Here is a 27,607-nt window from a genome sequence, read left to right as displayed (position 1 = left end):
AGAAGCTTTCCTCTCAGAGGGGCTGTAAAACCAGCGATCGATCATTTGCCAAACTGAGATGGTGAGAGCTCCAGCGTGAGCTGCAGTAACGTAGAGGCTGTGTGATGTACAAGTGAGATGTGCAGCATGACAGGAGAGGACGGGTTGATAAAAATTCCCTCCCTCTCAGTTTTTTTTCTTCTTAATTGCACAATTAAACACAGCCCTGGCAGCATTATATTGCCATTTGTTTTGAAGTCTGTATTATTACAGCTTATCTAATTGGTTCTGACACTTGGAGGATTGCTGATATTTTAAGTCAGCTAAGGACACTGAGAGCTATTGGGACACTGGCAAATTACCTCAGGAGGTTAGCTGAACAAATGCATAGTTATACAGTAGCCGGATGTCTTCAGGCTTTTTTACTTGTATTGCCACCCACCCAAACAGCGAGTGTCTGTGTTTCCAGTGGATAGAAGGTAGATGCACAAAGTCTGTTTCAAGAGCATAAACAAAGCCTCCCTTTGTGTCTTTGTTTTACAAAAAATGTTCATATTGTGTGATAGATTCAGCTTTAATAATACAGTTTTATTCAGAACACATTATACTGTTTATACTGTGGATGAATATTGGAAATAGAAGACGTTAACAGTATGAGAATACTGAGTAGCCAAACGATAGACTACTGATACTGGAAAGAGCTCCCAAACCTCAGCTTACAGGTTTCCTATCTACATTCAAGTCGTGTCCTCATGTATCACGAGAAGCCTAATAAGGATAGATATTCAAAAATGAAACTTTTTAATCACATTTGTATTTGCTTTCATCTGTAATTAGTGTTTCCACCACCATTTCAGCTGAATATGAGACTCAGACAAAGTATCTGTTTGATGGTGTCTTTGATATCAGTGATGACTGTGTTTATTTTCTACGTTTCTAACATCTCCCTTCCTGCATTCCTTCTCCTCTCTGTTGCAGCACTATGCTGAGATCCAGAGGCGCTTCCCCACCATGCTGGAAATGGGCTCCTGTTCGGTTAGCTCTCAGTCTCTGACAGGGAACCACAATGCTAGAAGCCCAGGAGGGCCTGACTATCCAGTGGGTGGTTTGGCTGTGGGGGCAATGTGTGGTAGCAGCACCCCCCGGCACCACATCATCCGCCCATCCCCAGCGGACTGCGAGAGCTGGCAGAAGCATCGCGCAGGACTGGGTGGAGGGTCAAAGCTGTATCCTGAATCCCACTCCCTCCTGGAGCCCGAAAGCCTCTCAACCAGCTATGACACCCTCCACCTCTCACACGTGTCTGGCCACGCTCCTCCTTTACACCCAAACCGCCTCGGTCTCACCCTTGATGTGGTTTCCACTTTTGATGTTGGAGTCGGGATGCTTGGGGTGGATGGAGATATGGCAGTCAGTCCTAATGTGATCAAGAGACGTCGGGGTGGACTGATTGAGCAGAGAGACATTGTTAAAGCCCACCAAGCCCATAAGATTCAGAGCACACCTCAGGCGCGACGCAAGGAGTGGGAGTAAGTATGAGGCTGATGATAAATACACACTCTTAGATCCCTTTATCTTACCTGCTAAATTACCATGAAGTTGAACTTAAAATCCAAATTTTAAGGTTTATTTTCTCCCAATACTGTTCTTCAGTGTTGGGACTAACACGTTATTAAGTAACGCGTTACAGTAACTACGTTATTATTGTGGTAACGAGCACGGTAACTAGTTATTATGCCAAAATCAGGAACGCGTTACTCGTTACTGGGATTTAGATAGGGTCGTTACTCGTTACTTCGTGTGGTGGCTATCGCGGAGCTTCCACAGATTCAGTAACATTAGCAAGTGGTGGAGGCCAGCAGGTGGATGAAGGAAAAGGGACGCAGAAGGAAAAGAGACCCGAGGCGGCCGCCGGTCCAAGTGTGAACTGAACTTCAGGTAAGAAGTTATGACCTGCAGTCTCTCTGGGTCAGATATGAACCAAGTTTAGGTGGAGTTTATTTTCGTTATGCTGACTTTTTCCGTACTGCGTGCTAGCTAGCATGACGGAGTTTCTATACAGCTGGGTGGTGCTATGATGTTACTGATGTTGAACTTTATTTTGTTCATAAGTTATTAGAGTTGCCAACCGTCCCGTCTGTTTTTCTTATTGAGGTGAAAAGGAACAGTTTGTCCCGTAATTCAGCTACAATGAAAAAGACACAAAGCTGGAGTTATTCTGTGTCTTTGCTGCACAGCTGCCTCTTCTTCTCTCATTCTCCCCCCTCCCTCTCCCGTTTCTACTTCAATCATGAAACTGATCAATGATCAGCTGATCGGCTCTCTTGTTTGTTTATCGCTCACTTTGCGCCGAAAGAGGAAACCAGCGGATGTCGCGCTAAACAACAGCAGCACGTTTAAGCTTGATCAGCTGTTGTTAGAATTTATTTAATATTAATTTCTAGTATCAGCTGATGTTTGCTGGAGCCACAGCTGTAAAGCTGCTGGTCATGATATGGTTTGGATATGTGGTGAGAGGGAAACATGAAGATGAAACCAGGAGATGTCCTTACTGGATCATCAGAGCTGAACAGGTGATGGAGAAACAGGTTTACCTTTTAGGTGACATGAATGAGTTGAAGGGAAGTTATGAACTGTTTCTGAGAGACAAATAACACCAGGATCCTTTTTTAAGTAGCTGACAGCTGGTAACTGTGCAGGGGCGGGTCTAGCAAAGTGTTGCCAGGGGGGCATGTAGGGCATTAACAGGGAGAGGGGGGCACAAAGAAATACTTTTCTTTCTTATTCTCATTTAAAATGTCTCGCTTTTAAAAAATAATTATCTGAATCTTACAACAAACGATTGATAGATTGATGCATATATACCATCAGAACAGTGTACATCACTGTCACAACAGTGTTTGTTTTCATTCAAAGGCTTTATGATTTTTCCTATAATGGTGGGCCGGTCTCTAGTCAAAATGCCCGGGCCAATTTTCTGTCCCAGTCCAGCCCTGTATGCAGCTCATCTGCAGTCTGGTGTTACCTACATCTTCCTATTCAGAAGGCAGAATTTCCGAGTTCTGAGTACAATCGAAAGCACCACGACTGCAGTTTTTGTGTTGGATGTAAAAGGCGCACATGACGCTGTGACGTAGGCTAGAATCATGGCAGCAGTCAATGACGGTCCAGGCGTGGGATTTCTCTCGTGGAAATATGCACATTATCTTTTCCTTTCTATTGGTAGGTGGCACAGTGCACTGTGGCAAGTAAGCAAGCTAGAAGACTGGCAAAGTTATGGAAGCAACACATTAACAAGAGAATTCTGAGTAAAACCAAAGTTACTTTCCCTAGTAACTAGTTACTTTGAAAGTAACGAGTAACTTGAAGTAACTGAGTTACTTTTGAGAGAAGTAACTAGTAATGTAACTAAGTTACTATTTTAAAGTAACTTACCCAACACTGCTGTTCTTCAGCAATCCAGTGCTCTAAAATCCAGAACTCACATCTGCCTGCAGTTCCTATAAAAGACCACAACCCTTTTTAAAAACACCATTAAAAATAGCTACACACATGTTTTGATATGTTATAGTACCATTACTATGTTGTGGTGTTCCAGCTGGTTTACTTACCTTTGTTGGGACAAAATCCAATCTCCAGACGATTAGTGGCTAGGTTTCAAAAGTCAGAGAAGCTATAAAGCAGAAACAGATTTAGTGTACTGTAAATTGCTGTTTCTCTTCTTTGTTTTGTAGACTTGCCTCTGTGGCACACCAGGTGTCTATTTATCATTCTGTAAACAGACATGTCAGTCCTCCGGGGACCAAATTTTATTTTGACAGAGTGGACAAATCTGCTGCAATACTAGTAAAACCAATTCAGTGTTCAGCTTTGTCGGGGCCGCTATTTATTTTTGTTTGTCATTAGAAACAGTATTCAGCTCAGGTCAGGAGTGTGAAACCACATCTCCTATTTAAATGTATAAAACAAATATACAGTAAATGTTACAGAGCCAGTAGCCTGAGGATCAGCTCACATCAGTCTCAGCAAAAGTATATTCACAACTAGTGTGTCATGTTTTTCTCTAAAGGGAACACTCACTGAAAAACTTTCTTTTTCCATTCATAGCATCAAACACACACTTGCAAATCAGTCAAGAAATATTTTAGAAAAAAATACTCTTGCACTTATACGAGAGTTTCATGTTTTTATACAGACAACAGTCACTTAGCTTAATATTAGGACTGGAAACCAATCTGCATAAAGCAACAAAATTCACTTAGTGCCACATTTACAGCTCGATTGTTCTCCATTGTGGTCACAGACATGGACAGCTGGAGATGGTTGAGTTCCTGTTGTACTTCTTTGAAGTCTAACCCTAACCCTATCCACAGTCGGTGCACTGTAACGTAAATTATCTTGTGGTTGAAGAAAAAAAAAAAACGTAAACAGGCAGACATGTTGCATCCGCACAGATCGTAGAGCTGACTGTCTGATGGTGAAATTGACATCACTTGGACCACTCAGCGGTTAACATTTTGCTAATCTAGCTAGCTTAGCAATTAGCTAAGCTAGTTAGCTTAGCAACTAGCTAAGCTAACTAGCTAATGGCAATGACTTCGTATAGAGCAAACACAACCCAGGCCCTGCCCACATATGCATGAGTATTTTGTTAAAAGTCACTTGGCCTTTTGTCCAAACATGAATGCTTTTTTTTTTTGGCCACTGAAACTAGAAAATCTCCTTGGAGGGTGAATAGTTTCCTTGTTTACATGGGTTCAGGGCCTTTTTTTTTCTTTTTTTTACCCTAGATTGTGCTCCGTGTTCTTTTGTAGGCTTTTGATTGACCAACAGTTTCACACATTTAGGGTTGCTTTGGCATGTTCTTGACATAATTTTTTTTTCTTTGTCATATTTTCTTGGTGACAGAAATATTTTTGTATATAAAAATGCCCATGTGTGTGTAAACGTATCATAAGAATAGATTCAGCCTCATCTAGCAAATCATTTTTATGTCACTTTTGCACATCTTGTGATTGTTTCCTGTTTGAGTTCAAGCGAGTCTTTCATATGCGAAGGTCTAGTAAATACTTTTCATTCAAACTATGTTTTTAACACACTGAAAACATATTAAAAACACCATCTAATGCTTAGTCAGTGAACAATCCTATAGACTATGTTGACTGCGTGATATCTGCGAGAATGTGTGTACTCATTCACATGTTCGTACCACGTGCATGTGTGTGCATATATTTAATGGTTTCCTGCCCTGCAGCGCTGTGGAATTTGTAGCTGATTATATCAGTGATGCCCCCCTCGGTTTCTCTGCTGAAGCTGAGGCTTCACCTCTAGTGGTGTTGGCACCCTCTGTGCCTCCCTTCATATCCTCTTCACCGCAGGTACAGGATGCCACGTCTTAACCTGAGCTACTGTATATCTATAGTTAAAGAGATGAAGGACTGTGGAGAATGACAGCACATAGTGGGAGGACAGATGGAACAGAGATGACGTACACTGAATGCAGGATAAGTGTGAGTGGGAAAGAGACTAACGTGAATCAGTTAGAGGAGCAGTTTTCATTGAGAACTTTTCCTGCTTTAATTTGCATTTGATATTTAAATCCATGTGACAGTAGTGTGGAAGTGGGTGATAACCATTCAAACCAGGCCTGTGGAGATGCTCGGCCATGGACTAGATTACTATTCACCGCCCTGCCTAATATAATTATTACAACACTACATGACAGATCTATAGTTGTGCTGCTGAGGGGACAATGACTAAAGTGAGTCAGGAATCATTACAACCATAAACATCCACCTCTCAGAGCCACTTAGCAGCAAACCCTCAGTTACCTGACACGGAGGATGGAAAATGAGATGATGCACCTGAGCCCACCTGCACACCTGCTTTTGTTTTTCAAAGCAAATTAGTCTGATTTCAGAACAAGCTGCAGCCACATCTCATGAAAAAAGCGAAATTCATCATTAGTGCCATGCTGTATAAATTTAGCCAAATTTGAAAACTCTATAGTATCTTTAAGTCATTATAGTTAATGAGGCCATGCATTTGTTTTGTTTTACTTTCTACTTTTATTTCAAATTAGTTTATATGGAATCTTATTTCCCCACTGAAAAAACATTTTTTGCTTTAATAACCGTTAATACCTAGAAAATCTGAGACATCAATTTTTTTAATGGCCTAAACAAGTAAACTATGTAATGTAGGATGGACACGCTGAAACATCTCTCTGGTGTCAACTTGAATCCATACGTTCAGTTAACATTTCAAAAAGGAAAAACCAAGGCCAATAAGTCTGCTGTGGACTTTCACAAATACATTCATTCTCACGATCTGTATCAGATTTGGCCCTTAACAATATACAGTATTGTAGTCTCATTGTGATTCATTTGATGAGCATGTTTATGCTCCACAGGGGGAAAGAAACTGTATAGTGTAGACCAGCAGTCACTGGACTGTTTCCTCTGAACACTTTGTTCTGTGAAAAATAATGAGCTACGGATTTTGTCTTTTGGCATTTTTATGTAATTCCTGTGGGAAACCAATGAAATATTAGCTTGTCACACACAGCTTAGTTGAAAGACAGGTTGAAACAACAAACACTTGATATCATGCTTTGTACAGGAAGCAATTAAGCATCCAAGACTAGTAACGGGTCTTTTAATCAGGAGTGGACTGTGTTTGTGTGTTTGTGTCTGTCTTTGCAGGTGCGTGTGTGTGTTGCATTTCAAACATAGCGGTTAGGATATTAACATCCGTTCGGAAGATCTTAATGAAATAGCGGTGTTTGGAGTCGGCATTAACTTGATGCTGATGACAGTGATCAGCTGGAATCAGTCTGGCTTTAGGAGGCTGGTCACCAACAGAGGAAAGCACCAAATATGTTTCTGGTCCTGCTTGACCTTCGTGTTGATTTGTGTCTGAGTACGTGTGAATGAAATGAGTAATGGGTGAAATTGTAAGATCAGTGACTCTATACAAAATATGCACGCCTTTCCATATTTGAACATGAGGGTGCAGTATTCAACTAGCATGCTTGGTTAGTGTGTAACCGGCTTCTGCTTCACCCACTGCAACAGGCCGGCCCAAACAGACTCATCGACTCTGTGTTGTGTTTTTAAGAAGACAAGGATTGTCGCCACTTTATTTCTCGAATGGAAACAACGGTGTTGTATCAGTGCAAAGGGCTCGCCACACACCACTCTGCACAGCACACTACGGCAGAACATCCCATTAGCATTCTGCTTTAGCATACAGTTTAACACAATATTAAACAAATGCAAAGTACATAAAACTGGTGTTGGACATGTGTCCACTGAGCACTGATTACACTCGGTGCCCATCAGTTGATCAAACAAGTTTTATGTGTCTGTACTACTTAGCTACAGCAGACTGGCAGCGATTACTGCAGCAAACCTAACCGGCCACACCGAGAGGGGGCGCTGTTTCCCCATTACGCTGACATTTGTGGCAAGTGAAGTAATACCACAGAAACACTGTTACATTAGCAACTCACAAACAGTATAAAAGGTGGGCAGAGCTACTATTAAGTTGATTGCTGAAGTCAGCGTTTTCACCATCGCCATCTTAAGGCTTCAAAAAACTGGAAGTGACGAGAGGAGCGGTTCAGCCTGTAAAACTGTTAAGTGGTGAATGACTTTTCAGTCTCAGTTCATTAGCCAATAAGTACATACAGCAATAAACCTCTATTTTGAGCCATAGAACGACCAGGACTTATAAAATAGTGTTTACTATATGACCAGGAGTCTTTTTGCAATTACAGCTATCGCCATCTGGTGGCCTTCAGATATATTGCAGGTTTAAGGTGCTTCCACATTGGTGTCACTTTTCACATCTGTCCAAGTTTTATAGTGTCTGTTGAGGTTTTGCATACATGTTACCACATGGACGTTAAATTGGGCCTGTGACAGTCAGTGTAGGATCAAGTGGACAAGGCTCCATCCGCAAACGTAAGTCATCAGTCTGTGAACGTCTGGTAACTGACTGGTTAGAAAAAAACTCCTTGTGACTGCTTTGGTCACAAGCAGCAAGCTGTAGTGAGAGTGTGACACAAACGGGAAATGGAAATCCATGAAAGGTAAAAGTTCTGCCTTTTCAAATATATTAGCTGTAGCTGAGTCCTAGCTAACAGTCCCTATTTCAGGTTCGCGTTACACTTTTAACTTTTTCTACTGCTCGACTACTAGTTTTTTATTTTTGTTTTTTTCCTACAGGCCTACCACAAAGGTCTGCGAACAGCTACATTTTTATTCCATGAGAATTGACTTCCAATCCTCAAGTGGCCATTAGAGGAGCAACACTTCTGGTGCTGCCATGTTGGCTTTGTTTTTCTCCTCCAGTGATTCCCGCTTAAGTCAGGTGGATATTATGATGTTTATTCCTGTGGCAGGTTTTAATTTTTGTCTATTTTTCACACATTTTACAAAAGCTCGAGTGCACTATCACAGTATTCAGTGTCATTGCACAGTTGGCCACGTTTTGACGATGGCATTTAGATGCCCTCTGCCGAGGTCCCAGGATATACTCATGGCTTTTTTAAAAAGGGCTTGTGATTATATTCCTTTCAACATTGGGCAATTCTTTCTAGAAGAAGAGAAGTTTATAGGCCTAAAAACTGGGAGGATTACAGTATAAAGTTGGGAAGCACTTGTTTGAATATTCAGCGCCTCTATTCTTAAATATATACTTTCCATGGATGTAAAATTGCACATTTGCTGTATTTGAATAAAAGTACAAAATTATACTATGAAATCCAGCAAGTGTGGAAAAAATGTTCTTCGTTGTTTTCCTGCACTGATCAAGACAAAAGCTCATTAGCAGACAGCAGCGGCATTAGGTGCTGCAGACAAAATCCTAATTTCCGGAGCAATCTTATCGAAGTGAAGAGAGAAACAGTAAAAGAAGAGCTGCTGGCTGAGTGGGAATGGTGGTTAATTTAAATGCTGCAAGCCACAGATTCAAGGCAGTTAGAGCTGTTAAACTAATGGCAGCATATGTTGAATCCATGACTCATTAAGCTGAACTTGGAAATGGAAGCTGAACAGACTTCTGAAAGAATGGCATGACGATCTACCGTAAGCACAAACTCAGTATACAAGTGACAACACTGAAATGGGGCTTCACGCCTTTAGCATATTCTTGAAAGTCTGGGTAATTATCTTTGAAATGTTTATTGAATGTGGATTCCAGGTGTAACCCTAATGGTGACTTTAAAAACTGGTTCTGGTATCACACCTGCATCTGGGTTTGCTCTGTTTCTTCTGCTCTGAACTCTTCTAAGTTCTGCCAGCCCATATTTATGGTAAATGGATGCAGGATTAATGAGAATTAAGTGACTGAGTGCAGTGAGGATACAAGAGGAGTGTTCAGTACACCAGTAAATACCAACACTTCATCGCGGTGCTGGAGACCCAAAAATGGGTTAATTGCGTGTTTATTTTCTCCCCTTCAGATGCAAAACTGAGCAATATAGAGTCAATATAAGTGATCAAGTTCTTGTGTCACTGTTTTCATAGAAACCACTGGTTAAAGAAGGCGTGTTGAGAAATTGCACTGTTTTATTTATTGACTTGGCACAGAGTTCATGTTGTGAATTGGAACAAGCCACAGGGTACTCATTAAAACATTTTCAAAATGGAACCTTTCCAAAAAAAATCATTAGCAATAAAACTCACAAAAACATTGAGTCCTACCAGAGAGAGCAGAAGGTACAGCACACTGCTCTGGTTGCTCAGCTCGGTTTCACTTTTGCTTTTCAGAGAATATACTGCAACAGTTACTGAGCTGAATCAGTCATACCGCCCAAACTATTTACTGATCTGCCTTCACACACATATGAACCTGAGTGGCATCTTATTCTTAATCCATTAGGTTTAATTTTATATCAGCCCACCGTTTGTAGCTATAACAGAGTGTACTTAGGGGGATGTTTCACTGTCCTTCCACAAGTGAATTTGTGAGGTCAGACACTGATGTTGGATGAAAAGGCCGGCTCGCAGTCTCAACTTGAATTCATCCGAGTGGTGTTCTGAGTTTTTCTACACCACACTTGTCCAGTCAGTCATGTTGGAGCAGAAAGGGACCATCCTGAAACTGTTCCCACAAATTTGTGAGTATGAAATCATCCAAAATATGTTGGTCTGCTGAAGCATAAGAGTTCCTTTTAATGGACCTAAGAGGCCAAGTGCAGTTCTTAAGAGGCCCCCCACCCCCACGAACTACGCTTGACACAATGCAGTCAGACAAGTAACGCTCTCCTGGCAACTGTCAAACTCAGACTCGTCCTTCAGATTTCCAGACGGAGAAGCGTGACTCGTCACTCCAGAGAACACATCGCGGCTCTAGAGTCCAGCATGGCTTCACCACTGCAATGCACTGAAGCTTTGCATTGCTCTTGGTGATGTAAGGCTTGGATGTAGCTGCGGAAACCCATTTCATTAAGCTCTGTATGGCCTGTTCTTGAGCTAATCTGAAGGCCACATGAAGTTTGGATGTCTATACGCCCACCGAGCCTGCTCTGTGATTTTACGTGGCCTACCACTTTGTGGCTGAGTCATTCCCAGTCGCTTCCACTTTATTATTATATTACCACTAACTGTTGACTGGAATATTTAGTAGCAATAAAACACTTGGAGACTTCTCACAAACGTTTTCATGACACGAGTTATTGTCTCTGTAATATGATTCTTTGTTTTTCTGCTGACCACATGCATTAAAAAATCAGCACCCCGAAGACTTATCGAGGGACGTCAATTCAAGAGTTCATGCAATACTTCACAGTGCTTCGCATCCAGCCGTGGTCATAGCAGACGAGGACACGAGTGCATCAATGTCGCTTTGCATTTGTGTGTGAGCGCATGTGGTTTCCTGCACAGGCCTGTGTTTCTTGTACCTGTTGTTAGTATTCCTGGCAGAAATGTTTACAAGATTGGATAAATTGTGTGATATTTATTTCCCATGATTACACTCTGATTAGAGCGAGCATGTAATTCCATCCCCCACAGATGAAGGTGAAAAATTGTCAATGTCTGGTTCTTCACACACTGGGCACAACTTATTTATTCGTACAGCCACTTTAAGAAGAAAGAGCTTATTAGGTCTTATGGTTGAGTTTTTTAATTGTAGAGTGTAAAACCCATATTTCATAAATTTTAGCCATGCTAGTTGGAATAGCTCTTAATGTAACAGTGTTGATTTGTTAGAAGTGAAATATCTCAGCCTATTGACATGGATATGCATAAGATTTTCTGCCATTCATCACCAGAGATGGGCACGTTACTGTAATCCAATTACTTTTTTCAAGTAATGAGTAAAGTAAGGGATTACTATTGCAAAAACAGTAATTTTTTGCAATAGTTTTTTGCAAAAGATTACAGTTACCGTACTTTCCCGTAGGAACGCTGCGTTACTGCGTTACTAAAACTGTGATTTTTTTTTTGCGAGAATGTCTCGTGACAGTGACGTAAGCGAGTGCGACGTTCGTGACAACAGCTGTGTGCAAATCAACAGTGGATCATATATCAGTGCGGGAGAGAGTATGAGCGTGCAGCGTTTAAAGCGTGGAAGCACTGACCTTATTTTGCGTTTTGTTTTTTGTTTTTTAGTTTTTTTTTTTCCATAAAAAGTGACAAAAACATGAGTGTCCGCTGTGCGTGGGAAGAAAACTTCTTTTTACAGCGAAAAAACCCCTAAACTTCCAACAAGCACCGAGTAGCTACGACGTAATGGGAAACTCACAGAGAAACTCGCGGATTCTTCCACTGACCGCGGCACACCTGCACCAGGGTAAACCTCCGCCTACCCCACTCCTGCTTTACAGGTGAAAATAGAGCAACAGGACCGCTGAGTCTTTGACTTTATTTATTTTCTGCTGTGTTTTACTTGCATCTATTTGAAAGACTGAGTGTAAACACAAAAATATTTTATTTTATGTGCTGGAATGTGCAGAAAATAGGTTTAAATGTTAAACTAATTTCTTCCAGTCAGAGAATGTTGCAGATAATTAAATGTTTGCTTGATGCATAAAGTTAAAAGATTAAAACTAATAAAACAAGTTTTAAAAAGAGACTTTTCCATCTGATTACATTTTGTATGATGATTATGCAGAAAAAGTAGAATTGGGCTGAAAGATCTATCACTTTATCACCTACTCAGGTTGTAAATCGTGTTTTTAAAAAGTAACTAAGTAATTAATTACTTTTGAAAATAAGTAATCAGTAAAGTAACGGGATTACTTTTTTGGGCAAGTAATCAGTAATTAGTTACTGATTACTTTTTTTCAAGTAACTTGACCAACACTGTTCATCACTGCAAAGTCTGACTGATTTCTTAGTGTTTGCCTCTTGCATTAACAGAAGGTTCACGTTTCTGGGCTGGGGTTAAATGCCTCAGTAAATCTCTGATAGATTGCCATGAAATTTGGCTCAGACATTTATGTGATCCTCAGGATGAACTGTAATTGCTTTGGTGGATCTTTCATTTTCATCCAGTCATCATCAGGTAAAAAATTGTAATACAATATAATAATTTGGTCTGTAACCAAGATCAACAAAACAAATGAAATCAGCAGCTCTAGTTGAAATTCCTTTTAATCTTAATGCACCACTGTGCAAAGAACAAGTATAGCATGACTTTTACCAGCCATGTTAGAGTCAAGAATGAAGCTGTAAAAGTTATTAATAAGTGATAAAAGTGATACTTCATTGAGTAATTATATTTAACAATTAAATTTGAATGAATGATATTTACTGATAATTAATTATGTCGTAATTTGATGAAATAACAAAAAGGAGGCTACACAGCAGTTTTTGTGAAAATGGTTTGATGTTTTTCCTTTTAGCTCGGTAAACCTGTACAGCAAGACTCAAAGCTCTGATTACCAGTTTTATCAGTGGTGAGAGAATTCAATGCGACCAAGGCAGGAGCAGTCAGTACACTGACTCTAATTTTTTAATAATGGATTGCATTTACATAGTGCTTTTCGAGACCCTCAAAGTGCTTCACAATTCCACTATTCATTCATTCATTCATTCATTCATTCATTCATTTGTCGTCGTCATCATCTATTGCACTTCAAGACACACCTGGTAGACCAAAGTGCTGTACAATATAAATATAGTAATACAATAGCAAAAACCAGACATAGCAATAAAATTAATTTTAAAAAACCGTCAGTCACCCACAGAGTTGTTGCATTCACACACTGGTGGAGGCAAACTACAGTTGTCGCCACAGCTGCCCTGTACTAAAAATAACCTATTAGTTGGCCAGTTAGTATTGTTGTCATTTAATTTTAAGAATTTAAAAAAACAAGTTTAGATTTTACCAAGAGAAAAGACACAAGGCAAAGGCTACATTGTGACAAAGTGGCACAGAAGGGAGGACCAATACACAAGAGAGGGAGAGATCATAAAACGCAGGTGATACAAATCGGGGCACAGCAGGTAATCGGAGCAGAGGGAAACACACAAGGGAGGAAACGTAGCTTCTAAAAAGACGAGATTAATAGATGAAAAGCAAAGTGCAGAAAAGGGCAAAAGGTGCAGAAAAAGGTTTGACAGTAATTAGACTCTTCATGACAGTAAATTCATCCATGAATTCAAAGTTGAATCATTAGATTTTCTCCTCATGTTTGCACACAAAGCAATACCACAGGAAGAGCACTCTGCACTGTGGTGCCCTCAGAGGCTCTCACACATCAGTGCATTTGCAGCCTGGGAGGAAATAAGTTGTTCTGCAGCTCATTTACACATTTTTATCCCACATTTGTCTCTCATAAGCACAGGAGACGTGTGAATACAACTCAAAACTGCACACAAAACCCAAAAATCTGAAAGTCGTGAAGCGCTGCTTGTTTTGGTGATTCCACCGCCACGTTAAACACTTTCTGTTTAGCTTCCTGTTTTTGTCCTTAGAGTGACTGAAACTCTCCTTTGGCTCAATTTTAGGTCAGCGGGTGAGTTCTGTAAAGGTCATCACAGCTTCTTCCATCAGTGTTTTGCGAGTAAAGGTTCGACACTATATTAGGCCTGAACCTTTCTAATTGCACACAGCTGAGAGAGAATCGGTCTCTCCCTGTGTTGGACTCCTTTTCCTTCATAATTGTCTCCCTGTCAGTGTCAGGCAGACACCCAGTGCAGTTTAAATGTCAGAGCTGTTTGTCATAAGTGAATTATTAATGATGACATGCTGAAAAGCTATTTTCTTTACCACAAAACCATGCGCTGTCAAACCATATTCAGAAGGGAGAAGGCAGCGTTATTAAAATAGAACGTGATTCCTGGGAAATCCATACAAATGGCTTCTGTTTCACACGGTGCAGCAGTGTTTTCATTCAGGCTGGCTTGATGCTTTGCTTGAAACAACTGTCTGTGCTGCGTTTAGGACGGAGAGCTTCTCATTTAGTGAGAAAATGATGAACTGTTTCATTAATTCTCTCTCTCTCAGTTCGCTCTGTCTGTTTGGTTTGCAAAATACTGAAAGCTGACATTGATGATGACCATCAGAGAGATGGAAAGAGAACTTGAGTTTGAGCGATGTGTGACCTGTCAGCGGATGATGGTTTAGGAGTTTGACGAAATGTTGCTCTCGGGTGCAAAACAAGGAAACAGCGATGGGAAACCTTGTGAGTGAATCAAGGACAGGAAGGCACAAAAGTGGTTTGAACTTTTCTGATTAAATTTGATGCACTATTGTCTTGAAAGCTGTTCCCTGCTCAAAATGAGTGTCAGAGGGACGAGTACAGCTGAATGGTCTGCATATACACAATAACACTGTTACCTTACATAACAGAAATCTATTTCTCGGATTACTGTGGTAATCATTTTCTTTTCTTCAGAAAATGAAAGGCAATCTTACAACATTCCTTTGCTTTTATAAGCCTGGATTCATTCTGGTGAAGAACGTTTTACCAACCACCCACCTATTCCCATTTTCAGTCTCTAATATCACTATAAAACATTTCAAAATAATCTACAAAAGCAAAAACACGCTTACACAACTGGTGTTTTGATGTCATAAATGCTCATAGTTACAGTTTAAACATAGTGACGTTTACCAGGTATGATGGTCCTGATAAGACCCACGATCAAAAGTTAAGAGACTAAAAGCAAACTTCTTTTAGACTCGCAGAAAACGTCACATATAGTTGTGTATTTCACAAAACCTTGTCACTTCACCATTTTTGCAATTTAGCATATTTAATCAGATGATACCTCATTTACATCTTGAAAAATCCATCCATCTGCCTTATCTATCTATCTTAAGCATTACCAAGCAGCCAGTGTGTCCTAAGCTTGCCCTGAGGCCTGCTGCTGGTGGGACATGCCCAAAACACCTCATCTGGGAGGTCCCCAGGAGGCATCCTGTATGGATGACTGAACCAGTTCAACTAGGTCCTTTTGATGTGAAGTAGCAGCATGCTCCTCCTGTATGACTGAGCTCCTCAAACTATTTCTAAGGCTGAGCCCAATTTTTGTCACTTAAATCAGTGAATAATGTGATTTCAGTATTGAACAAAATAATTTCAGTTGTTGTTTGGCCTCTTGACCCACTGGGATTTTCCCTCACAAACATCTGTAGGGTTCCAACAGGTCATAAGAGAATGTCCAGACTGCTTTGAACTCATAGGAAGGCAATGATAACTCAAATAACCACACATTAGTCAAAGTATGCAGACAAGCCTTTCTTAATGCACAACACGTCAGACCTTTTTTTTTTTATTAGTCCTTTATTTATCCAGGTAAAAAATCTCATTTCCAAGAGAGACCTTGTAGCAAATGAGCTGCAGCAGCAAAAGACACACCAGATGCCAGGAAACTGATGCTGCAGTTCACATGTGCTCACCAGAATTGGAACATGGATGACTGGAAAAATAATGCTTACAACATTAACCTGCAAAGTAAAACAAGAGAATACCAAAAGACAAAAACACAGACAAGTTTAATTTAGCGTAACTTTATTAAAGACACACACGGGTCCATAGAAAATACACACACACACACAGAATACATTACACCAGATATAATAACAGAGACAGAGGAACAGGCACCTTTAAGACAGGAGTCGAGGGAAACACTGAAAGAATTAAAAGCACAAGAGGAAATAATGAGCTCAAAACAGAAACTGAAGCTCAATAACAACCAGAACTCAGATACTCAAATAAGTCAAGAGCCAAAGCCCAATATCACCACAATGGTAATGAAATCAAAACAGGAATGGAAAACATCTTCAACACACAAAAAACAAAAAAAACAATCACAAACGAGCTCAACGCTGAAAGAAAAAGGGATTGTTCACCTTCAGTAAAGTTGATCGATAAATAGGGGGTTTCCTTAAGTGAAGTCCTCAGCAGGGTAAGTTTCATGGTAGCATCTGTTTAAACTTGCTTATGCTAAATACTGGGAGATGTGATAGGATGGGCATCACCAATATCTATACAAATGGGTGACAGTCAGTACTGTAGATGACCTGACCTGCTGATAAAGCAAAATCCATGAATATGGACACCGTTGGTACCTGTACCAAATTTGTCCACAAGCCTCAAATACAGTCTCGATCCAAAGTTTAAGACCACTTGAAAAATGGCAAAAAAATCATATTTTGCATGTTTGGATCTTCACAAGGTTCCAAGTAGAGCTTCAACGTGCAACAAGAAGGAATGGGAGTGAGACAAAGCAGTTTGTGAGCGTGCAAATGATTGAAAACAAGGCTTAAACTGAAACAGGCTGTTTTACAGCTGATCAGAAGTTTACGACCACACCTCCAAAAATCCCAATAACCCCCCAAAACCAAAAACAAAGTTCCAAACATGAAATCAGTAATGAGCAGCTCCACCGTTATTGTTGATCACTTCAACAATTTGTTGCAGTGTGCTTGATGCAAGAGCTTCCACGAGGTGAGTGGGAACATTTCTCCGAGTGGTGAAGACAGTCGCACGAAGTGTTGTCCATTTTTGTAAACTTCCCTTGCCATCCATCCCCAAAGGTTCTCAGTTGGATTTAGATCAGGGGAACACACAGGATGGTCCGACAGAGTGATGCTATTATCCTGGAAGAAGTCCCTTGTCCTGCGGGCATCGTTACCCCACAGACGAGGGCCCTCAGTCAGGAGGGATGCTCTCTGCAACATCTGGACATAGCCAGCAGCCGTTTGACACCCCTGCACCTCCTGAAGCTTCATTGTTCCACTGAAGGACAAAGCGCCCCAGACCATTATGGCGCCCCCTCCACTGTGGAGCGTAGAAAACATCTCAGGTGGGATCTGCCTGTCATCCCAGTAACGTTGGAAACCATCAGGACCATCAACGTTACATTTTTTCTCATCAGAGAATAAAACCTTCCACCTTTCAATGTCCCATGTTTGGCGCTCAAAGTCCAGACGCTCGGTTCTGTGGCATTCAGAGAGACGAGGCCTTTGAGGACGAGTTTTGTTTTTGAAGCCCTTCAGTCTCAGATGCCGTCTGATGGTTATGGGGCTGCAGTCGGCACCAGTAACGGCTTTAATTTGGGTCGAGGATCGTCCAGTGTCTCGACTGACAGCGTATTGGATCCACCAGGTCAGTGCTGGGGAAATTTTGGGGGATCTTCCGATTTACTTTTTTTGTTCCATAACCCTCAGGATCATTTAAGAAATTCCAAATGACCGTCTTACTGCGCCCGCCTCAGCAGAGACGGCGTGCTGCGAGAGACTGCTTATGCAGCCGACCACGTTCAAAAAGGAAAGGTTTTTTGCCATCAGCGCATCAGACCACCTGACAGAAAATGACAATAAATCCACATTTTTGCACAGATTTCTGCACATTGCTTTTCAAGGCATGTGGTCCTAAACGTCTGATAGGCTATAAAACAGCCTGTTTCAGTGTAGGATGTTCAAACAAATGCTTTGTCTCACTCCCATTTCTTCTTGCTTAATGTTGAAGCTCTACTTGGAACCTTGTCAAGATCCAACCAAAATATGATTTATTTATTTTTGCCATTTTTAAGTGGTCTTGAACTTTTGATCGGGTCTATATTTAGCAAATATTTCAGTTTGGGTAAAAGTCAAAGAAGGGCATAAATAAAACAATATTCCTGTTTTGTGATTAAATACCAAAATGAAGGTGTTGCCACAGAAATCTGCCTGCACTCTGTGCTCCCATTTTTTTTCAGTGCTGCAGTTGCTGCAATAGATGTTTGATGCCCTGCTTTGCTGCAGCTAAATGTCCTGAGGGAGCTTTGAAATATGGCCGCCGGTACTCCTGTCCAATGCCACGTGACATCAGCATGCTTGCCCACGTGCTGTTGATTCAGATTCAGCACAGTGAACAACTTCATGATGGGGTCCAAATACAGATGGCTTGCCAGCACCTTCAAAATTCAACATTTATTATTTGTTTAATAATTAATGATCTACAGCGTGCAGATAACTAACTTACCAGAAGCAATATCTTAAATTGATGTTTAAGGCTTTTTGCTGCTGGAGTTTTACTGTCAGTTCACACTTTTACTGGTTAGTGCACTCTATCTGTCACGACTGCTTTTCCAGAAAATAAAACAGAAATCTGCCAGAGGAGCATGAAGATAAACCCCGAGTTACTCAGAAGTGTCTGAGCATTGATTGAAGGAATGCATGATGTATTGATCCAGAATAAACTGCTATCAGCTTCTGTCAAAATAAAGTGCCTCCCATGAATTGTTAATATCTTTACATGAAATGATGTGAGATTATCATTTTAAGTGGATTTACTGTCTCTTCGTCTTGTTTAAAAACCTATTTCCAGAATGAATTTATTTTTCATAGCGGCTGGTGGGCTTGTATTACTGCTCTGTGATATTGAAACCCTTTAGTGCAGGAAGCAATGCAACCTGTCAACCAGTTCCATCAACCTATCAACGGGTATGAACTTGCACAGAGACAAATAAAACACGCTCATGTAATTAAGTTTGGTTGGAGTGAGCGTCCCTGTTGACTGTCAGGTTGCAAAAAAATCGTATTAAATAATTTATTCCAGACACAACTGCATGAACTCCACGTTTAGAAAACAGCAAAATATAGATTTTAACTTGTGTTTTCCAAAGTTTTTATTGTTGTAATAAGGTATAATGATGCTTCATGTTTCTCTATTTTATCTATGTCTACAATTAGATCCATAACTTTTTGGACAAAGGCAATTCTTTTTTTACATTTTTGTCCCTCTACAGTGGATTTTGAATCAGTCAGCCAATGTGGAATTTAAGTGTAGACGTTTCACTTTAATTTAAGGGGTTTAACACATTGTCAGAGACTACCATAAAATTAAATATAAAGATTTTTTTAAATAGTTGGCAGCCAATGACTGCATGATGTCTAGAAGTTATGGACATCAAAGACTAAGTTTCTTTTTGTCCCCAGTGACTGAAACGCTGCTCTTCTGGGTTAAAATCAGACGACTGACATGACAGTTGAAGAAAATCCCACTCATTTGCCTCGAGAAACTCCTGCAGTATCCTTTGGTTCATTATCTATTTGCAGAATGAAACGCTGTCTGATCAGTTTTGCAGCATTTGGCTGAATCATCAGTAAATACCAGTGGCCCCGTTCCACTGGCTGCCGTACATTTCCATGCCATAACATTACCTCCATCAAGGTCTCCATAGTTTCCTCTTCTTCTCATCATTCTGATACAAATTCATCTTTGTTTCATCTGCTTTTAGACGTTTTCTGTCAAAGTGGCACCTTGTCGTAAACCCTCTGTCTGTCCGTTCATGAAGGCGTCTCTCGAGGTTAGCGTTTGACAGCGGCACACCGACCTCCTCGAACATTTTCTTGACTTGATTGGATACTTTCAAGGGTTTTTTCTTGATTAACCCTTTAAAGCCCAGTGTATCGTATTTGATGTGTTTTTGTGACTTTGCTTTACCTTCAATGATATAAATTGCATGACACGTTTTTAATGACTAAAATGCAAAAATATTGCTTATGTAACAAATGTGATGCAAATTAAAATCCTATGCAGATTAAAATTTGATATATATTGTCTAAAGGTTCAACAAACACTCCAGTATCACAAAATGAAAGATTTCTTGCAGTTATTTTATGGTTCAGGTTTTAAAAGGTTAAGGAAAGAATTCTGTGATCATCCACTTTAGTTGTCTTATGTGCTCTTTCAGACCTTTTGACCGCTGCATTAACCCTTGTAAACTTTTTGCTGTGCCTCTGATGGATTTATTTTTCAGCCTAGTGTTGGTCTTCCTCACTTGCACTGAGATGCCTGGAATCAGCTCCAGCTCTTTTTGTCATTTGTCATGAAGTAACAAGGGAGCCTCGTCCGGCTATTAAATTGCTTGTCAGTCAATTGTCCAATTACTTCTGAGTCTTTGCAAATGGAGGACTAAAAATGTGTCGTCGCCATTGGAACGCCAGTGTGTTTGACACTGCAGCTGTCACACGTGTCTTTGAACATTAAAGTGACCCTGAGGGGGGATGAATGTGAGCCCTGTCACAGACCTCGAATTCACTCCCTGCTATTCATTCAAAGCTTTAGATTTAAATATCAAAGATGATTGTGATGTGCTCTGAGTTCAGTGCTGTTAGCTTATTGGAGCAAATAACGCCTTTGTAGTGCTGTGGGATTTCTTCCAGCCTCTGGTGCTTTCAAACCAAATAGACTTAGTAGGAGCCTTGGCTGTAAATGGCTTTTTCGGCCCATGTTTTGAGATTACAATTCAGTGTCGGGCTGGCTAGTATGTGGTCAGCATCAATATTCACGCATTAGCTTTTGTTTGAGGCAAGTATACAGCAGAATCAGGCCAAACCTGTGTGTGTGTATATGAGAAATATTTATCACATCCAGTTCCTCACAAAACTAGAGAGTGCTCAGTTGTTGCAGCAGCATGACTTATGTTGCTCCAGGAGGGACTCGTTCTAACAAATGGGGTGAAGGATGCTGGGTAAGCAAACTGAATCATCATCAATATCCACCTGAAGTGCAAACTGTGATTTCAGCGTCATGACTGTGACCCCTACTGGAGCTCTACAGAACTGGAGAACCGCTCGCTGTACAGTCAGACTCATGCATGCATTCATGAGACAAATGGATCGTGTGCTGCCTGTGAAGTGAACATTTGTCATTAAAGGGGTTTCTGAATCATTCTGAAGGCATTCACAAGAGAGGAGCGATAATTAAAATAGATTTTTCACATGTAGATAAAATGCAAACAAGAAGCTGAGAGATCACACATTTGGAGCTCTTGTCAGGTTTAATATGACACCTTGAAACCCCTCCGCATAGTTAACCACTGATGAAGACGAGCAGTGATGGAGTCTACAAACACACAGAACTGATGAATCATCGTTCCATATTTTTCATCTCAAGCCAAAGTTTCAATTTATCCTGTGTGTTAAATTAGCGTCGTGCATCCCACCAGAGAGCCTTCATGATCCACGGTCTTTGTGATTCACTGCAGCCTCAGTCAAGCTTGTCTGCACAGTATGTTTTCCAGACCAGAGCAGCTGCCACTTAAGAAGGGATTAGGTAATGATGTAGGGATGTACTTTCATGTGGAGTAAAAAATCAAGACTACGAGATCTGCAGCTGCTCCCCCCAGTTTGTCTAATCAGAGTGATTTAAACACAGTTATCACATGGCCTAATTTTCACTGCAGCTTTTCCTTTCCTTTCCCTCCATCACTCATGCACATTGCATAAAAACCTATACTTAGGCTCAGTGGTGCACCACCTTCCACCAACCTACAGGCCATCTGCTGATAACCAGCCTGCTCTTGCGCACCTCTGTGGTAAATTTACAGCTGCCTGTTGACAGTATTGATCTGTGGAGCTGCCGCTTTGATAATAAACACTCTTTTCATTCACTCTAATTTTATGTTTGGTGGATATATGGATAAGCACACGGTTTAATTTAAAAGGTAAATGGTCGCAGCGCTGAACAGTCACTGCAAATTTTTTATTTATAGATTTTCTTTATTAGTTCAGTACCTGCTTCTTTTTCACTAAATTCCAGCAGGATTTTTTTTTATTTAGGGTTTTTATTTATTTACACCAAGAAATAGCTCTAAAGCCTTGTTGTGTAAAACAAACAGACTAATGTGTTCTGAATAAATGACATTTTATAGTTCTTGTTCTGCGATTCCTCTAAAGAAACATGGCTTCTGTATCCATTTGGATAATTTTGTTTTCAGAGGAAAGGCTCATATTGCTAACGGTGCATGATTAAAGTAAATCGCATTTACATTTCTATAACCAACAGCAGGTTTAGATAGTTTAGTTAATTACATGTAAATTAATAATGACTAAATACAATAAAATATTTATTAAATCGATCAGTTTATTTTAGATTACATAAACTCTTTAGACATTGCCGATCATAACGTGTTTTCTTTATTTCTTTCTTTAATGTCCCTTGGGAGGGTAGGACAAGACTTTGTCCAATTTTCATTGCATATTATTGGATTAAAAAAGCCCTCTTGCCAACTATTGGCTGCAACTACATTCAAATAACAGAAAAATGGGGAGGTGGGGGAAAGTTCTGCTTTCACAAGGAATTATATAAGGTCATTTTTTGGTTTATTGGATATTGGACAAGGCACCGGGGATGATTTAAATAGAAATCTTAAACTCTAAAAGCCTCGTCAGCAAAGGAAACCTCCTTAAATTCGGTTAAAGATAATGACCAGATTATCCACACAGCCGTGCAGCACATTTATTCCTAAATGTCACCCTGTCCTGCTGACTTTCTGTCCATTTTTACTGTGGTGCAACCACCCCTCCCCCCATCCCTTTTTTAAAATGATCCAAACAGACTGAAATTCAGTTTAACCCTATAATGCCCTTTGTCTCATATTGTATCATATTTGATACATGAGTTTCTGAAACCTCTATCTCATCAACATAATCAATACTTGCCATAATTTCAAAATGTTATGGACAAAACGAAACTTTCTGTTATCAAATGGGATACAAAAATGAATAAGAAATGTATAATAAAAATATATCATTCACAACATGATATAGAAAAAAAATTGTGGATTTTGTTACAAGAGTTAATGAACATCTCAGTTCCTGTTTCTTATAAAGGTTGAGTCTTACGGGGCTAAAACATTATGTTCTATTAAATAATGTAGTTCCCGTGTTTGCCACTAGATGGCGGTTGCTGCCCAGCTATCTTGTTTTCCAACAGAACTTTTGACTTTATCCAAAGGAAAAGTTGCGCAACATGCAACAGCTTTTAGTATTCATGGAGCAGCTTGGTAATATTAGGACACATATGCATGGGGATTTTAACATTGTCTTTTATTAGATATGTTAGACATGAGCCTAAAATGTCACCTGCATTTCATTTGAGGGCTTCACTTATGGATGGAAACAGTTTGATGAACCTACAGTGACTTTGAGTTTTCCTTGGACAATTTGTTCTCCAGTTTGCAGCATAATGATGCCCTCCAGGAAATACATTATTCATGTAGATTGTACAGTTTTACACCTTTTCCTTGTCATCACAGCAAACATTGTGCGACATTGCTTCATATTAGTGGAAATGCTAAAGACTACTCATAGTTGTATTCAAATTTGCTATAAAATGTATTGACATGTGTAAGGATTAATCCCACACGGGCTTCAAAAATGTATATTGTATGATGTGAATATTACATTTATGATTCAGGCAGCGCTGGTGTCAAACACTGCATTGCGGGGCTTTTATTTGAACTTTCTTTGGTTTTTAAAATGTGCATAAAGCTTTTCTAAATGAATCAATCACCATAAGAGATTCAGTGCATGTGACAGCAGACATCTACTGGAAACAGCAGCTTTCAACTAGTGTCTAAAAACACCTAAAACATGCTTCCCAACTGTTGCTTCTACCACTCGAAACTCGCAGTACATGTGGAAACCAGGTTAACAGCACGCCTAGGCAGTCGACGCATCGAACATAACTCTGCTCCCTGTGGGGAATGATGATTTATGTGGGCTGTTCCATAAAATCTAGGGTTGCAACAACAGATTTGCTGGGCTGAGAATAGGGGGCATGTCAGTTCAGTTGCTAGGAAACAAGTGGAGGAATACAACAGTGGAAGGCAGAAATCTTGGCTGGAGAAAGAGGGGGAGAGAGGTTAAGACAGCTGCAGAGATAGAGGTGGGTAAGAGAGAAAGAAAGAAGAATGTGCCACGGGGTAAATGTGTTTCATCATCTTTCCTCTGGGCGCTGAACGAGGCCCGGAAAGAAAGCAGCCGTGCTGCTGTTTCCGTTGTGTGTTGTTACAGATGGATGACTACTGATCTTCCGAACCCACTTTTAATTATTCCTGTTTCCATCATTAAAAACAAACTCTTCCCAATGTGAAGCCCAGACGTTCAAATGATGGTTCCTCTACTGCTCATGATTAACACACAGCCAGCTACACACACAGGTCCTCTCATGTTTCAGCCATTACCATCTCAATGAAGCTAAATATAGTCCAGTCCCCTGGTCCCTTCATCTCAACACATCAATAGGTTGGGCTTTGTCGCCTGTTGGTCCGTCTGTGTTTGACCCGAGCTTTTGGGCTCTGGGCGATAACACGCTGACCCAGCACAGCTGTTATTCTTGGGAAACTTCACTGGGCCACGTGTGGTTTTTGGAGATTTGAGTGTTTGATATTTAAGCTGCTGAACGAGAACACTTTTGACACTTTTAGCATTAAAGTCTTGTACGCAGAAATATAATATCATTAACCCCACACAGCTGCTGTGCTGCATGTGAAACTGAAAACTCTCAGAAATCATACTTGGCAGTACAGTCATATTTATATCAATTAGCTTGTTTTGTGTTTTCTGCAGTTAATTCCAAAACTGTGTGTTATCATTGTGTTATGGTCTCGTATACGTGATGGTCCATCGTGTCTGGGACTGCATGTTGCAACGATGACACAGAGAAACAGTTTAATCAGCTGATAACACAATAAACCTCAGCTTTCTCAATGTTTTCGCATATTTAATATCATTTATTGCCACAGGCAAACACACTGCTGTGTACATAATGTAAAGTACTTTGTAGGTTTTCTACTGTATCAACGTTGATCCTCTTGGAGGGGAGATTCATCGTGTAACTCGGCTCACCTGAGACTAAAAGCTGGTCCATGCTTGTCTCTTCCACAGCACAGATGAAACGCATCCACTCACTGCTTGCATTGCTGATGCTGCAGACGTCCTCACTTCACTATTTTTTGCGTTAGTTTAATCAGAATATGTTGCATCTAATTGACTTAAATCTTGCGTGCACCCCCAGTTTGTTCGAGTTTTACTTGGGCTCGTGTGATTAGAAGAAGGGAATGCAAAGGTTTATAATTATTGGTTCTGTTTGTTTTCTTACTCTAAAGTGCAGAAACAAGTTTACACCAGTACAAGAGGAGGCTGTGGTGGGGAAAAGGGGAAAATTTTAATCAGCCGGTATTCTTTGGAGACATACGCTGAGAGGGAGAGAGCAGTAGCTCCAAATAAATGAAGACAATATCTGACCGTGTTAGAGCGCCAAACAAAGAGTAAAGAGGGATTCATGGCTCTGTGGTCATTAATTTGAAATTAAATGTGATGTTGTGCTGCCTCACTCAGCTAATGTTGAATATATATGGTATTTTTACAAGGAGGCTGCTGTCCACTGTGTGGAGGCGTCCAAGTTTTACTTCAGGCGCCCAAGTAAAACTTGGGCGACCGTGGTTCAGAGGGTTGGGAAGCTCATCTGTAACTGGAAGGTTGACGGTTCAATCCCCCCAGCTCTCTCTGTCCTGGTCGTTGTGTCCTTGGGCAAGGCACTTTACCCTACCGCCTACTGGTGTTGGCCAGAGAGGCCGATGGCGCGATATGGCAGCCTCGCTTCTGTCCCAGGGCAGCTGTGCCTGCACCAGTGTGTGAATGTGAGAGTGAATGAATAGTGGCCTAGAAAAGCGCTATATAAATACCATCCATTATTCTGTTACCACAAAGCAGAAAACGACCGTTGTTTGATCAAACAGCGACAGATTGTTGCTTCTTTTTTTTTTTGGTGCAGCTCCTTCTCCATGTTCTGTGCACCCAACTGTTAAAATAAGTTGGAGTTCCTGCAGCACCTTCAGGTGTGAGCACCTCTATAAAAGCTGAGGATTTTGCAGTTTGCTGGTCTGGAGCATTCAGGTCCCAGCATCTCTCCCCAAGGTCAGACTGTTCAATACTCAAAGAAATAAAAAAGAGCTCCATGTCAGACTCAGCCCTCAATGAACATGATAAATGTTAAAATTCATGACAGTACGATTAGAAAAGACTTAAGAAGTTGAAAACGTCTTCTCTCTATAAAGAACATGACAGCATGGCTTAGCTTTGCAAATTTGTTCTTGAAAAACACCACAAAAGAGGTTTGGCCATAATGTGCAGCAACCAAACACTTCATACCACCTGTCAAGCACGTGGTGGAGGGGTGATGACAGGACTCACAGGACTGGGACACTTAAATGCACTGAGTTGACCATAAACTCCTCTGAATACAAACGTATTTTAGAATCTGCAGACATTTGTGCAGCAGATAACGCTTGGGCAAAGTTGGGGAACAGGTGAACGGTCATAAGTCTAGATCTACACTCCCTCTAAGCCGGTGGCAGGACGTTAAATATATAAACTAATAACTAAAATTCCTCCACAACAATCTAAGCGATAAAGTCGTATCGTAAATAATTACTTCGTTGATCCTTCAAAAGTCATTCTACGAGAATCATAGGGTGTGCTTAGTTTTTGCAGGACTACCTTAAGCCCAGTGACATGACTGCAGGCTTGCATAGCCCAAAAAGGCTCAGCAGAAGGTATTTCTGTGTATAGTTTGAATTATTAATTGCAGCAAAAGCTGGAACAGACCCATTTAAAAGTTCACATAATGTTAGGCAGTTTGCAAATTTCATTTTCAAGCAAATTGCAAGCAGCTACAGCAATATACCTTTTGTTGTGTGTGTGTGTGTGTGTGTGTGTGTGTGTGTGTGTGTGTGTGTGTGTGTGTGTGTTGCTGGCACGCCCCCGTGACATTTTCATGCTCTGTAACAAACAGCAGGACTACTATAAAGATTTAAAGCACTGAAACGAGCTGATGATGTGTGAGGTGTCATGGCGCTGATGCCTTAATGTGTGACTGCAGAACAGCTGTGCTATTGTGGTATCTAAACGTTTCTCAAATTTGGCCCAGCCGATATGAATAAGGCCACTTTTGTTTGCATCCCAGGATGTATGATGCTGCATGTGACATCATCATGCAGGGGTTCGCCTAGAGCGGCGAAACCTCCCGAGCAAACTTTATCTCTTCAAAGACCCAAGGCTGTTATGTTCAATCATAGCCGTTGAAAATACTTGGCTGTATGCTGTGGACTGAAGGTTCTGAGGTTTATAAAGGGAAGTGTCTACTTCCAGCAGTGTGATAATGGAGTGGAGTAATGGAGGAGACAAGAAAAACAATTATGAAACTCTGGTGACGTGTTATGATGGGATTGCCTGGGTGTGTTTTGGTCTGCTCTGTAATACCTGCACAATTAAAGCTCCTCCCCTGGCTGTCATCAGCTGCGCTCTCCACACTGATGAAACTGTGTTGACAACTCTGACTCACACTCAGATTCCTTATATTACGTTTCTGTCTCTCTCTGTCACACAC

The 27,607-nt window shown here is 40.6% G+C and overlaps 1 protein-coding gene across 1 annotated transcript in view; it reads left to right on the top strand.

The window, feature by feature from the left end:
• The window catches only part of LOC102302220 (voltage-dependent R-type calcium channel subunit alpha-1E), a 113,925-nt gene that overhangs the window by 10,419 nt on the left and 75,899 nt on the right, over window positions 1–27,607 (top strand). Inside the window, exon 3 of the mRNA XM_014341229.2 lies at window positions 958–1,508. Within this exon, the coding sequence (XP_014196715.1) occupies window positions 991–1,508 (518 nt within the window). The 5' untranslated portion in view covers window positions 958–990. The remainder of the gene's footprint in view (window positions 1–957; window positions 1,509–27,607) is intronic.

The sequence above is a fragment of the Haplochromis burtoni genome, unplaced genomic scaffold (assembly GCF_018398535.1).
Source record: "Haplochromis burtoni strain Fernald_Lab_line unplaced genomic scaffold, NCSU_Asbu1 Contig_466, whole genome shotgun sequence".
Taxonomy (NCBI): Eukaryota; Metazoa; Chordata; class Actinopteri; order Cichliformes; family Cichlidae; genus Haplochromis; species Haplochromis burtoni.
The sequence above is the reverse complement of the archived record's forward strand: the minus strand, read 5'-3'. Positions and strand labels throughout refer to the sequence as shown.